The following is a 13,663-nucleotide window of genomic DNA, read 5'->3' on the forward strand; positions in this document are numbered from 1 at the left end:
TTGAATTCCTCCCTGAGCCACATCCGTGCACGGGTCTCCCCTTGCATCCATCCTTTTCCAACCTTCAAAACCCATTCATCACAGCTTCCTACAGAGATTTACACCATACTTATCAACTTTTGATACAACATAAAACTGTGAATATGCACGGCGCATTACGAAACGTTCCTGCAAGCAATGGAAATGTAGATAGGTGGCACCGAATGGCCAAGTCAGAACCCCTTTGAATACTGAGCTGTTGGATTGATGTTTGCTGAAGACCTCAAAGCCGCCTATGTTGGTGAATTGTATACTGAATGCAATTTTGATTTTACATGATCTGATACAAGTCTCGATTTCTGTCAATAATGCTGCAAGGCACGTTTTTGCTGTAAATTGTCGGCAAGATCAGGCCGTCCATACAATGTATAGTTAATTTGGTTATTGTGTACCTGCATCTCTCACCAACTTTTGGTTACTCATCGTCACATCCATATATGGACAATTGCCATCGAATTGCCATCAATCGTGTCTAAATTGCAGGTGGCGTGTCCTCCATATGGTTTTGTTGGGGAGAGGGAATTTTGATATGCCGTTCCGCTGGGACATCACGCCGCGAAGCCGCATTATTGATTCGATATCACACTCCTTATCTTGATTCATCCGAGATTATGGGGAACTACCCCCAGATCCTCCGTACCGTTCTACATGATATTTCATCCTCGTTGTTCGGAGTGCCGTGGTTTGTAACATTCACTTGATTCCTTAGATTAAAAAGGGTTTTATAATCTTATCTACATCATGTAGACCCTTTTCAATTTCGTATTCCATACCTCTGTCGTTACACTCTTGCAAATTTATTCAATAATCATTCTTAATCATGGTTTCAATCCTCCCAGATGGAATGTCCAATATGGAGGCAACTGTTTCGTTTTTGATCATAGACACAATAGCCCTCATTTTACGCGTCATTTCCAGAATACAAACAAAGGGCACGACGACAACCGGGCGATTCATCCGCTATGATGACTGGTGGATTCTCGCAGCCTATCTGATGTATGCCTCGCATTCTATTGTGATCATTTGCGGCGAGTACATACAATCGCCAGAGCTGATAGTTTGTACTAACTGCATCGAATAGACATCACGATGGTATCAGGCACCCTCGAGCCATATCTAGTCATGGATCCAGATCACCGATTGAAAATGCTTGAGGTAAAGTCCCATATATAATCTAGCTTCTGTAATAGTCCTAGGCTGACACTCATACAGTTATTATGGATTGGTAGCATTCACTTTCCCTTCATCATCACGGCCGTTAAAATCTCAATATTATGCATGTATCGCTCTCTATTCAAAACAACCCCAAATCTCATTCGATGCGTGGATATAACAATGGGTTTATGCACAATATGGTTCATAATCACTGTATGCTTGACGGTGTTCGGATGCACACCTATCAAAGCAGCATATAATCTATCCCTTAGACTCGAACCCACCACACATTGCATTCCATACGGAGAGATAGTTCTCGGCTTCGAGCTACCCAATGCAATCTTGGATGTTGTTATTCTTGCCTTGCCTTTTTTCGTCATTAGAGACCTCCATGTCCCTGTACGGAAGAAGGTGCTCTTGTTCTTGGTTTTTTGGTTTGGTGGGTTGTAAGTAATTTCGTCCTCTCAACGATGTGAGTGACATGACATTGACTAGCTTGCAGCGTTATTGTGACATGCATACTACGCATAGCATACTCATATCAGCCTCATGATCCAGAGCATTGTAGGAAAATTGGGATTGCTTCATTGTGAAAGTTACTAAAGTCTATATAGTTTCTGGATTCTCGACTGCGAATGAGTGGTTGATGATTGAGGAAGGGAGCGCTATTTTAGGAGCCTGTGTTCCGACATGTACGTTTGCACGATTCTGTTCTTCGATATAAACTTCCTTTTGTTCATTCTGTACTTCTCTTTCATCTCCTACAGCTACTTTAACGCTACCATTTTCTTTATTGCTCCAAACTCTTTTTTCCGTGGGCAATTACTGATTCCTCAATTTTGCAGTTCGACCCATACTCAAAGCGTATTTTAAACTTCCAAAATCTGTCAGCGACTGGTTCTCTTCAACGCTGGGTGCCTCAACGTCAGCGAGCAAATTCTCCAAAAATCATTCGCAAATCAAAACTCAACCAAGTCAATTCAACGATCGACCTGGACCTTCTTATCAGTTGAAAAAGCTATCAACAGCCCATCTTCAGCGTGGGAGAGAATGGCAGAATCAGGACCTCGACACAGATTCGGATGAAAGTCCACTGGTTGACAATAGGATTTGGGTCACAAGGCAGATTACAACTACCAAATAGACAGATTGATCAGAAACAGGTTCTGTTAATAATATTATAGTTCCATTATCTGCCTCACTACATAGCTTACCATCTACTTACGGTTGTTTCTCGCTTGCTCAAGATGAGTGTTTGTTAATGCTAAGATGGAAATCCTTACATTTCTTGGTATGCATACACGCAGGCATCTCTTTCACTTGGTCCAAGTGGATCGATAATTTTCCTTTCGCGACTAAGTCGATCCAGTCTCGCCTTATTCTCACATTCTTGAACGATCGTGCTTATTCTCCATAGGTTTCTCGTTATAAAGAGGATTGGTTCAGATGGCTTACCAAAAATGCATCGTGTCTTCTAGGTATGATGAAATAGGCTTCTGATTGAAGCTAAATCTTGTACACTGTTATTCATAAGTCCTCGACTTCTGTTACACGAGAGTTTTAGGAAAGCGAACAGTCAAATCGAAGAAGTTGGCAATGTTAAATTGAAAATGTCTGTTGTTGGCCACGTTGGTTAGAGATCATCTCACCAAAAGGCTATATCATTTTCCATTGCAAAACAACAGGTCGGCTGTAAATTTTAAGTGTCGTACTTGTTGATTGGCATTCTGAGGAATCCTTTAACCACATTTTTTGGCCTGGTCTACAAATTGATTGATAATTCGGCCTCTAAGACCTTCAGTAAGGAATTGCCCCACTATGAATAGAGGTCCTTTCGCGGTGTACGAGACATCGGCCTGATCTTTTTTTAGTCATTGTAACGTTAAAAGTAAAGTTGGGAGGTCATCAGTTGCGACTATGTGTACAAAATCATCAGTCTAAAATTAAAACTTGAGTATAAGAAAGACAGAACTGCGCATCAAACGAAAACTAAACAATCTCCACGTTCAAACCAACCATCACTATAACTAACTAGTATCAAATTCGTTATCTCAACTTTCAGCTGCCAGTATCCAGCGTTTCTTAACATCTTCATCTCCTCCATGATCATACTATAGCAACCGCCAACATGTCACAAGAATCAACTGGCCGAAAGAGGACACCTAAGTCGACATCTAAGCCGACTTCCAATAAAAAAAGGGCCGCTTCTAAGCAAAAAAATGATAAGCTTCCTGATTTCCTAGATTATGATCATGTCCTGGGCGAAAGAAACCTGGATCATGCAGCCATTGAGCGGGACTACTTTGACAATAAGAACAAAGTTTCTAGACAGGCCTCTCAATCGGAAAGGTGTGATTCTGATTCCGATGATAGGCGGCAATTTGCCGCATTAAAGAACACTATTGCCGACAGCAGGGAAAAGCGACGGAAGGAGCAAGAAGAGAAGGAAAGGAAGAGGAGAAGTCTGACTCCGCCCAGCGAATATTACAAAAAACGATAGAGACAGTGTTGAAGACATGCTTAGATTACCGAAATATGGTTGGGGAGTACCAAGGGAAATTGAAAGAATAAAGAAGTCTAGAGGCGCAGGTAGTGCTAGTCAACTTTCGTGTAAAAAGTGAGGTTGAAGAACACATAAAAGATACCATACAGAGGAGATTGGTGGGTTGGTTGGGAGTAGAGATGATGCGCAAAAACATGGCGGGGACGAGTTCGTGTCATTCAACAGTGATCATAAAGCCAATTGAAAAGTTTCTCAAGCTTGAAATGATAAAGAAGAAAAGAAAAGAAGGGGAAGAGAGGGGGGTGAGGGGAGTCTAACAGTAGCAATCGTGAGAAACAAAACAAAATAGGATGTTACCAAACAGATTTGTCTCTGGATCCCATGCGTCGTGATTAGTTGAACTATACTCGTGATATATCGCAGTTTAACAGGTGTTTTTCTGCAACTTCAAAATGCAAGATGAGATTGATATCAAACCCTACATTATCGGCAGCCAAAAGTACTTTGTTATATTGCTGGATAGGTTTACTGATATTTTATTGTTCCTTGTTTTTGAGGTGAGTATCTTGAGTCCACCCAATGTACTATTTTGATAGCTTGCTATAATCAGCTGTCTATTGTTTTATACTCCTCGGGCTCTAGACCCTCACTGAAACCAAACCCAGTCTTTAATTCAGAGATTGTAACTCTCTGATTCTTTTCCAATCTTCACTTCTTTGTGTACCTCAGAAACTTCATTATTACATGTAGAGTTGGGTAAACCTACCGACTCTCTTTGCGTTATTGTACATATAGGTTACATGACACACCGTATATTAACACGTTCCTCTAGCTCGAGGATACGGGGGGTTTCAAACCCGAGTTTAAAATAAGAGACCTGGTCTATCGGATAGCCACATATTGAACATATTGAATGTCAAGTCACCAGATACTAGATACTATACACGATGTTCCAATTCCAACACAAAAATATACCTAGTGACCTACTCATAAAACCCCCGGACACCAGCTTTTAGGCTTGCAATATCCGGGATTCCAATTCTAGGCAGATAACGATAGATGATCTCAGTTGTTGATTCTAAAACACTAAGACGCTAGCAAATATAAAAGCGTTAGTCATCTCAACTATCGAAGCTCAAATAGCATACCCATAACCACATGTTCTTACCATTGCTGCATCTCAACAACAGGGTTATGATAGCAACGGCAAAGTCAGAAAACTGAATAGCTAAAGAGTAAAGAAGCTCAGTAGAAAAATTAGACAAGCTAAGCATCTTATTTCTTCTTCCTCAACACATCGTGCCCCAACTCAATAAAGTGTCAAAAGATGACATATCATCATCCAGAACCCCTTGCGGAGAAAAGCAGAATCAAGATTACTTGATAGATAAAATAAATAGGGCCGGATATTTTGAGCTGAGATCAAGATCTACTATTGAGTATTTAGACGAGTAATAACAAGAATTTTGAGATACTAAAAACTTGAAGAGAACGGGTGACAAGAGAAAAGAGAAAAGAAGAAAAAGGCAAGGTGCAAAAGAATATCGGACAAATAATCAAGAATATTGATTGAAAGGAGATGGAAGAGAATAACAGTTTCTGGAAGATGTCTCCAGTGCTTGAGGTTGAATTCGAGGTTGAATAAGGATGAGACTCAACATGAAAAGAATGGTGAAAAAAAGAGATTGAAGGGAAAAGGGAGAATTTATCACTATTTAAATAGCCTGCTGAGAAACAGCAGTAAACAGGATCTAGATTCTCTCTGAGCTGAGAGAGTTGGACTATATCAACATAATAGTAGTGGACAGCTGATGATACATTCGCAAAGAATACACAGTAGGTATGAGACGTTTGCATCCAAACATCCCAAGAATTCCACCAATGATAAGACTCAACACTAATCCTTCAACTACTGATAAAGGATACAGAATCATGAATCTAATCATTCCCTCGTATATCCACCCTCAGCTTCACCAACAACAAAACAATATTTCTCCAGCCCAAAGAGAATCCCCACCGTCCCCAATACGAATCTCGCTCTCAGCCCTCCCATAAAACCAACATCCAACCAACAAAAAAACAACAGGCATTCCCAAGGCTAATGCGGCGCTGTACATGCCAAAGTAAGATCTCCATATCCAACACCAACGAACTTTACAGTAGCGCTCCAAGGCTGAACATAGTATAATTTAACTCTGCGTGGAATAAAAGAATGAACAGGTGTACATTTATGATTACTACAATGGTGTTGTAGTTTGTTGTTATCGTTGGTGGCGCGGTACGAGTGGTGATTGGGGGCCAGAAGTATGGGTTGTATTCAAGGCTAGAGATCTTGAGATGATGTGGTAAGAGGCGTTCGTCTTTCATGTGAATGGATTTACAGATTGCAATGAGGTGTTTGTTTCTGTAAGTAATGAAGGTTAGATATGTTACTTCAATAGGATTATCTTCCTCTCGATTAGTGAAAGTGGAGGATTCTCCTCGAGCAGCAAAATAATACAAATCGATCTAATGCGGAGTTTCCAATAGTTCGGACTGCGTCCCGACAATGAAACGCTTGAAATCCCTAAATCCAATCGGAACACTCAAATGATCTGAAATTTCAAAGTGATTCTGAATATTAGATCACGTTGAAACATTAAAGCGTCAACCTAGCCCATTAAATCGATTTACTGAACACACTGGTACCATAGCGGCAATGTTAACGAGAATAATGACAACTAAAGACTAGCATTATGAGACATTTGCAGTACGTTCCGCAGTTCACGGCACTTGTCAATCCTCGATAAATGCTGTATTCGGCAGTTGGGAACCTTGGAGCGACCAACAGTTATACTATCACAGGTTTTCAGCGCGGCTATCCAGACTGCCGGTATAGAAGCGCTATTGTATGTTACTACACGAGCCGATACTGTTCAGCTTGAATGTTCAATGATACTGAATGTATTGGTTTCGAATTTGAGGGGCTTGAATATTCTTATCACGCAGGAACAATCCCCCCACTTCCTAAAAACATAAGCACCATAACGTAAAGGCAGCTCGTTATCGTAAACACCACAACTGAGTCTCAGTGTGGAGGCATCGACCTTGTTTCGTGCCCTCGACAACCTGCGCGTTTAATGAAGCCGCAGAGAGATTAAGTAGCGCAAAATCATTTTGTGCACGAGAACCATATATCGCCATGTGAGGCAACACACTTTGGTAATACTTTTACTCATTGAGACACTTCTCAAAATGTTTCATTCGATGCTATGCGGCTCAAATGAGATTTTGGGGGAAAAACATACACAATCGGATAATCTTTTCCCAACCATTTCAAGACAGACATATGCTGGGATCACTCCCAAGAAAACAAGTTTTCTCAAGTTGTGATCCAGACCGTGTTTTCCCCAACCTATCATCACAACAGCCAGCCTTGTGCTTCGGACGCCACATTCACACCAGGCTGCCCAAGCGCCGAGGTTGAATATCACCGAGTAGATTGTGACAACATGTGTGATTGTGTTCACAGAGAAATTCCACAACATAAATCATTGGAGAGCCACGAATGGATGGGCCTTCTGATAACGATAGCCATGTCTTACATTGGAACGTGGAGGGGTAAACCCGTTACACCGAGCCTTGTTACACGTGCAGACAGAAATGATACGTGCCGTGCAACCACAGATGCGCAAAATGTTATACGCACTGCAGTATACAAATTTACAGCGTGGCATTATGATTGTTCGTGTTCAGGCAACAGATCCCTTGCTTCAAAATGCAGAGCAACAACCGAATAGAGAACTAGATTAAATGGACGAGAGGAAAGACAATGAAGATAACGATGCTATTCCAGATTGTCTCGTGATTTAGTTGACGATGAATACCAACATTGTGATTATTGATGTTGTGTGGTGATGACCTTCATTAGGATAAGTTTCAAGCTTCTCAATAGCGCTGTCTTACTTAGGATGCGGGTCAGATTGGCTTACACGCCCGGCTTGTGAGACCAGGGGAGAATAAACGTTGAGCAAGATTAAGTAAGGGCTGGGATTTTGACTCCAGCTACTTCTCGGAGTGGCTTGACGGGCGTACAATGTTCCAGAAAAGAGCAGGCGGGGCTATTTTCTGCAGCCTTCGTGATGTACATTATTAAAAATAAAGTTTCGACAAGAGGACTTGAGAAGCATATCATTCCTGATATGTCAAGAGTCAAGACACCAATGTAAAGGAAAGATAATTGAAGAATCGTACTGTATCATTGGTTCTCACACCCCACCACTATGGCTCGGCTGGAGGCATGTAATATTTTGACTTTGTATGCCCGCCGCTGCACGCCCAAGTAAGGCCAAGAAAGTGAATCTTACAGCAACATCGAAACAGACTATTTCCATCGCTGATCACGCACTGGCTGTTTCAATGAAAAGGGGGATGACGTACATGAAAGTCTCAAGTAAATCGGTACTAATGATGTTGATCAGGTACTGACTCACAGAAATAAGAATGAGAATCTTTCAAGATGAACATGAGGGGTAATTCGAAAAGGCTCGTGACACGGTGACAGGTTCTTAGGTATCTTGATATGGGTCCTCGAGTATACCTAGTGGGGACAATGAAGTGGGATGATAGGAAAGCATATTTTTCCTTCCTGCGCATTTGACGCAATCGAATACTTGGGATCCTAGAAGATAGAGAGTCCTCTGACTTGGAAGTGGAGTCCACACCGTAAGAGGCTCGAGAGTCGAGAGGATAAGAAAAGGTGGATATCAATCAACGTGATCTGAATTCGGGTATCAATCTAAAAACAAACAGAGTCCCCGGATCAACGACGACCCCATGGCCATCGACTGTCAGAACGATCCAGCTGGGGCCGATCAGGAGAGATATCGATTTCATCGACTTATCGAAAGAGATATCGTCATATCTTGGTATTCGCGGTTGGAGAATAAACCGAATTGGTGGAATTCCATCATAGTAGTGGAGTGACTTCCAAGGCGATGAAGGATTTTGATGCTTTGTTAATTGAATCCGAGTTTAATGAGTTTGATGTGTTGTTTAGCTGTTTGTTTGTTTGTTTGTATGTATGGCATAAAGTAAGGGTGGCTGGAGATAATAAAAATTTACTGGATGAGAGCTTGTACACATATGAGATATAGGCCTAATATTGGCCACACAATGGATTTTTGCTTGGTTAAGCGATTGTTGTGGTCTAATGAAAGGCCCATGAACGCTGTAAAGCATGATAAGTATTGAATACGTGGTGCCAAAGGATTTCAATTGACCTAAATGATCAATGATCATGTCATAATTGTACGGGGAAAAAGCTGGAATCTAGACATCGTTTAACATGACCTAGGCATGCTGTTGAAGGATTGGAGGATTAGAGAATGCCCAGGTAGGTAGTGTCCATTGCAAAAGGTTGTCTTTGATTCCCCCGTATTGTGATATTATTGTTCCTAGGATTGTTTGGATGAGAATTGACAATTCATAATTGACATTAGTATGTCCTCGAGGAGTTGAGGTACGTCCTTCGTTTCGTAATCGCAGGATTGTCAAATATTGATAACTCTTGATAAATACTACCTGGGTATCGGTACTGTCTAAGGTTGCCCCTCTTATCCGAGGTTCCGCCGTGGTCCATAGTCTTAGAAAGTTAGACTTCAGGTATGGAGTCAAAACTCTTTCCTTCAAGGGCGGGATGTCCGCTGTCAAGCGGACCCTTCCTTCCCTTCGCTTTCATGTGAATCACGACGCAAAAAAAAAGGAAAGAAAAAGTTCAGATGATCTCGCCAATTGAGTGAAACCCAAATCCTCTCTTCTCCACCACAACCTTTCCTACTTCATACTTGTTAGAACTTGAACCTAACATTCTGCAATTGGCCTCAATACTTTTTACACTGCAACTGGAACTGGTAATTTGACGATTCTCAAACACACTGTGTTGAATTCCCAAGATAGAGCAAATCCTTCTCATCGATGGTATCTATGAGTATATGAGTAACGGCGCGGGGGGGATGGATATTCATCGGGATCGTTGGAACTGAGGGGTAAAAAAGCGTGTCAAAATGTATGATGCCTTTTGGCTGAAACAAAAGCTATGGGAAGTCAACTCAGATTGGATGGCGGGGCAGCCGATACAGGACAAGGAAGTCCTCGCATCGCATTTGCATTATTAACTGCAGGAGCACCATCGGACTTTCGAAATATGTAACTGGTAGCAGAAAAATGTGTTTACTAGGATGATGGCGAATTTTTGCAGTTTGATAGGTGGACCTACTAGCTACTAGGGAAGTGTCCCTGAGTAAAGGTCATGAGCTCTGCGACCCCATTTTGGTGACAATTAACCCGCAATGCCCTGGTTTGGTTTAGTACATGATGTATGTGCCTCTGATGTGCGGGAGATCTGTCGCCAAAGGCGGTACAGATATTGTTGATTGTTTGAAATCCTTTCGCAGATCCTGATAGGGTTTTCCATGTTTAGCTTGCAACTTCTTTCGAGGTGAAGCTTCGGATATTTCTCGATTTCCTGCTGTACCGTGTACTCTGTACGAGTGATCAATCAGTGGGGCATATGGAAACCAAGGGAAGGAGACCATCAATGATCGTTAAGACCTGCCAAACTAATGCTCGAGGTACATAAGTACATGCATGAGAATGCATGAGAATGCATGATATGCTAGAAAAAGCTATTTTATCAATGGAAGTGGGAAGAAGAAGAGAGATGATTTGTACTTTCGAGTACAGAATGGGGCAGATGAGAGTTATCTTTGCATGGGCGTCTGCATGATGATAATTACACAGCAGGAAATTGATAATCTGAGGTCTCGGCTCAGGAACACCTCTGCACCTCTAGATTCTGGAAACACTGACGATTTCTCACTTGGTAGGAAAAGAGATCAAAAATGGACCATACAAAATTGATAGATTTTAATATGCCGGGGCCGCAGATACAATAAGTTGGGCCTTGATGCAGGCGACGTTCCATTTGATCTATTCATCCATTCAGGGGATCAGGAAAAGAGGGGGAAGTAATGGATGGAAGGGTGTGCTGACAGTGACTTTGGTACCTGTCTTTATCCGGTATATCTGACGTTAGCTATACCCCCCCTTCATATTCTAGATGCTCAAAGCTGGAGGTCGGGAAATGTTCTTTTGCGGCTACTTCAAGTATAATCACAGTTGTATTCGGCGGTAAAAGAATTATATAATTAGGTAGGCTCGGCAGGCAAAGCTGATGACTGAATTCTACATCGCTTAGCCGTAGCTTGGAATAACCTAGCTGTGGACAAACTACTTCATTAGTGACATCCGAGTTACTCGAGCGTGCAGTAGAAACGTGGTGGTCTCATGCACCATGAGTCCTTGATGGGACTTAGTTTGAAGCGTTCTATTGGCTAATCTATCACCAATGGATTGAAAGGTCTTTCGATCACGTCCTGCTTTCCTTCCGGAGTTGCCATCATTGTTTATTTACTTGGTTTTGGATGAGTGACTCTGAATGCGGTAATGGACTGATTTTCTAAGGCTGGTGATGGAGATGAATGCTTGACTTTGAGCCACAATAAAGTGGAAATGTTACATATCTAGTATGAATACTTCATAGATACTATATCCATTTTGCCAACATGAGATGCCTGGTGGCCATGAGTCTCAGATGTTTTTACCTCACATGTCAACCAACCCAGCTGAATTGATACCAAATAATAACCACTTTTGAGCCTATACCCTACGAAGTTACAATATTCAAACAAGCTGTGCTGCATCTATTGCCCGTTCAACGACTTGGCTCCGCTTCTATTCGATCATTATCATTGTGGCGCGTGTTGGTTTGCTAGATCTACTACCGCTATTGAGACGTCTTCGAATTTTCCCGCGGTGGGGACTCTGATATCTTCACGCCAGGCTCTACTTAACTCAACTCCATTCTCTACCATTCGATAAAAAAAAGCCAAGCTATCTTTTCCTAATATCTAGCCCAGGCCAGGCTTACCTCGTTACCATCTCCAGGTCTCATACATACATATCATACAGGACTCAGCGTCGTATCGTATGGCTCCAATTCTCCCACTTGCATCACCCCATCGTATCACCCCCATCAAATCGAGTCGAGTCAAATCAATCCGCGTCATAATCAACTTTCATTATACCAAGACCAAGGCAGCGAAGTCCATTTATCTGCTCTGGCCCATTCCCTATTGACGTTGACGTTGATTTGAAGTTCTCTGGGACACTGAATGCTTCAGAGTTACCAATAGAGTTAAATCCACGCATCTGTCGACTATCGAACGGATACTCCCTTTTAAAGTTCGACTAATCATAAAATATCTAAGGCTATCGACTAATTCAAATTCTGACAAGCATAACTTGGAACGGCCTAAAGCTTTTTCAATTACAGGATTACAACATTCTACAGAAACCTCGTTCTATCATTCGTGAATAGTTTCAGGGAGTGGATGCCCCGGCTGGGCCATTTCCTTCGCAAATCGTAATCGTCAGGACGACGATTCACCGCCTCGTTGTCCCCATATCGCCCTATATCCTTATTTGATATTCTATGCCTACCTTTTACTGCGGTTGCCGTTTATACTGAGCCTGGTACCTTGACAGACAAATGATACTGTTTTACTAGAGAGACCGGATTTTTGGACCCATTCGATACCATACCAAAGGATAGGATACGTTCATTCGTCTTGTTCTTACACTGCTTTGAGCCAGTTGAACCAGGAAAGCGGAGTATTACTTAGCATTACTTCTTACTATTACCATTACCAGTAATAAGGCGGGGACCGAATCAATCCACCAGGGCATTCTTTGGGAATCTATTCGAATCCTCAGTATTACTGTCATTCCCATATATCCTGATTGAGTACCCATTAGAATCCTTTCTCCTCCTTTTTTCGGTTCCTTCGTTTTGGTGTGTTTACTTTTTACCTTGTGTATAGAGTACTCGCGCAGAACAAAACGTCAATACCAATTGTCCTTCAACATCACATCACACCATTGTCATTATCATTACAATCTCAAATACAATCCCAGTACGATATACCGTCCAGAGTTGCCAGGACTTCACGCCGGGGAACGTCACTCTTCTTTTACTTCTTCTACCGCTGCTACTGCTTTATCTTCTGCGCTACGAATACTCCGTATTCACTTCTGACGACCACCGGACGGAACCATTCTCTGTATACATCCGACCCGAAAGGCAAATTTGTACACATCATTCACTCTACCGGTCTATTTCTGTTCTGTTCTGTCCATTCAATTCCTTTTGGAACAATCTTGAAGGTTACAAATCGCCACAAGCTTACGGAAGACTTTTCTTTTTCTTCTTCGCTGCCTTCACGGGATCTTGACTGGTTTCCGCTTTCCCGTTGATTTCGCTGCGCCTTGCTGACTCAAGATTTCACCCTTTGGGATCTCACATCGCCTTGGTATCTTCAATCAATCACCAATCAATTCCAGCCTCTTCTTTCGGCCTTTCAATTTTGCCTTACTTTTGCATTGCCTTTTGCCTTTACTATTCCACGTGGTTCGCATCTCGGTCCCTTGGTTGGAGCCCGTTTTCATCCCAAAGGTAATTTACAGTTTCAACGGGGTACCTACTATCCAGTCGGGATAATCCGTGACCTCATTCACTATTCAACTCATCCAAGCCTCCAAGAACCTGGACCCCCAAAGATTTTCAAGGATTGGGAAAGATCGGATCCAAGATATTTCCAAATATCTCTCAACTCCTCTGTTGACAAATTATCTTCTCTCCAATACCATTCGGATCCTTTGCATATCGACAATTCCTCTACCGATATTTGAATAGTAAATCCTTTCAGCTCTTTTCAGATTTGAATCGTCTCAACATTCTTCCTTTTCTACAACATTCTTTAATATAATCAGCTTCACAACTTCCGCATTGCAATAGATTTCTATCTTCACTTCTCGAAGCAGATCAATAACGATATCGACATCGACATCTAAGAATTCACTTTCATC

The 13,663-nt window shown here is 41.9% G+C and overlaps 4 protein-coding genes across 4 annotated transcripts; all 4 read left to right on the top strand.

Moving 5' to 3' along the window:
• Positions 1 to 859: 859 nt before the first annotated feature.
• Bfra_005093 (uncharacterized protein) lies at positions 860 to 1,193 on the top strand (the record flags this gene model as incomplete). The annotated part of the gene is made up of 2 exons (XM_037335480.1): positions 860 to 1,035; positions 1,121 to 1,193. 2 exons carry the CDS (start codon positions 860 to 862, stop codon positions 1,191 to 1,193), a joined length of 249 nt encoding a protein of 82 aa, XP_037192575.1.
• Positions 1,194 to 1,374: 181 nt separating this feature from the next.
• On the top strand, positions 1,375 to 2,338 carry Bfra_005094 (putative integral membrane protein pth11- protein; the record flags this gene model as incomplete). Its single annotated transcript, XM_037335481.1, has 4 exons — positions 1,375 to 1,640; positions 1,697 to 1,758; positions 1,809 to 1,886; positions 2,040 to 2,338. The coding sequence occupies 4 exons, from the start codon at positions 1,375 to 1,377 to the stop codon at positions 2,336 to 2,338; spliced, it is 705 nt and encodes a 234-aa protein (XP_037192576.1).
• Positions 2,339 to 3,322: 984 nt separating this feature from the next.
• On the top strand, positions 3,323 to 3,941 carry Bfra_005095 (uncharacterized protein; the record flags this gene model as incomplete). The annotated part of the gene is given in 3 exon segments (XM_037335482.1): positions 3,323 to 3,656; positions 3,673 to 3,811; positions 3,836 to 3,941. The coding sequence occupies 3 exon segments, from the start codon at positions 3,323 to 3,325 to the stop codon at positions 3,939 to 3,941; spliced, it is 579 nt and encodes a 192-aa protein (XP_037192577.1).
• Positions 3,942 to 7,272: 3,331 nt separating this feature from the next.
• On the top strand, positions 7,273 to 7,489 carry Bfra_005096 (uncharacterized protein; the record flags this gene model as incomplete). The annotated part of the gene is made up of 2 exons (XM_037335483.1): positions 7,273 to 7,374; positions 7,406 to 7,489. 2 exons carry the CDS (start codon positions 7,273 to 7,275, stop codon positions 7,487 to 7,489), a joined length of 186 nt encoding a protein of 61 aa, XP_037192578.1.
• Positions 7,490 to 13,663: the final 6,174 nt, after the last annotated feature.

The sequence above is a fragment of the Botrytis fragariae genome (assembly GCF_013461495.1).
Source record: "Botrytis fragariae strain BVB16 chromosome Unknown tig00000054, whole genome shotgun sequence".
NCBI lineage: Eukaryota > Fungi > Ascomycota > Leotiomycetes > Helotiales > Sclerotiniaceae > Botrytis > Botrytis fragariae.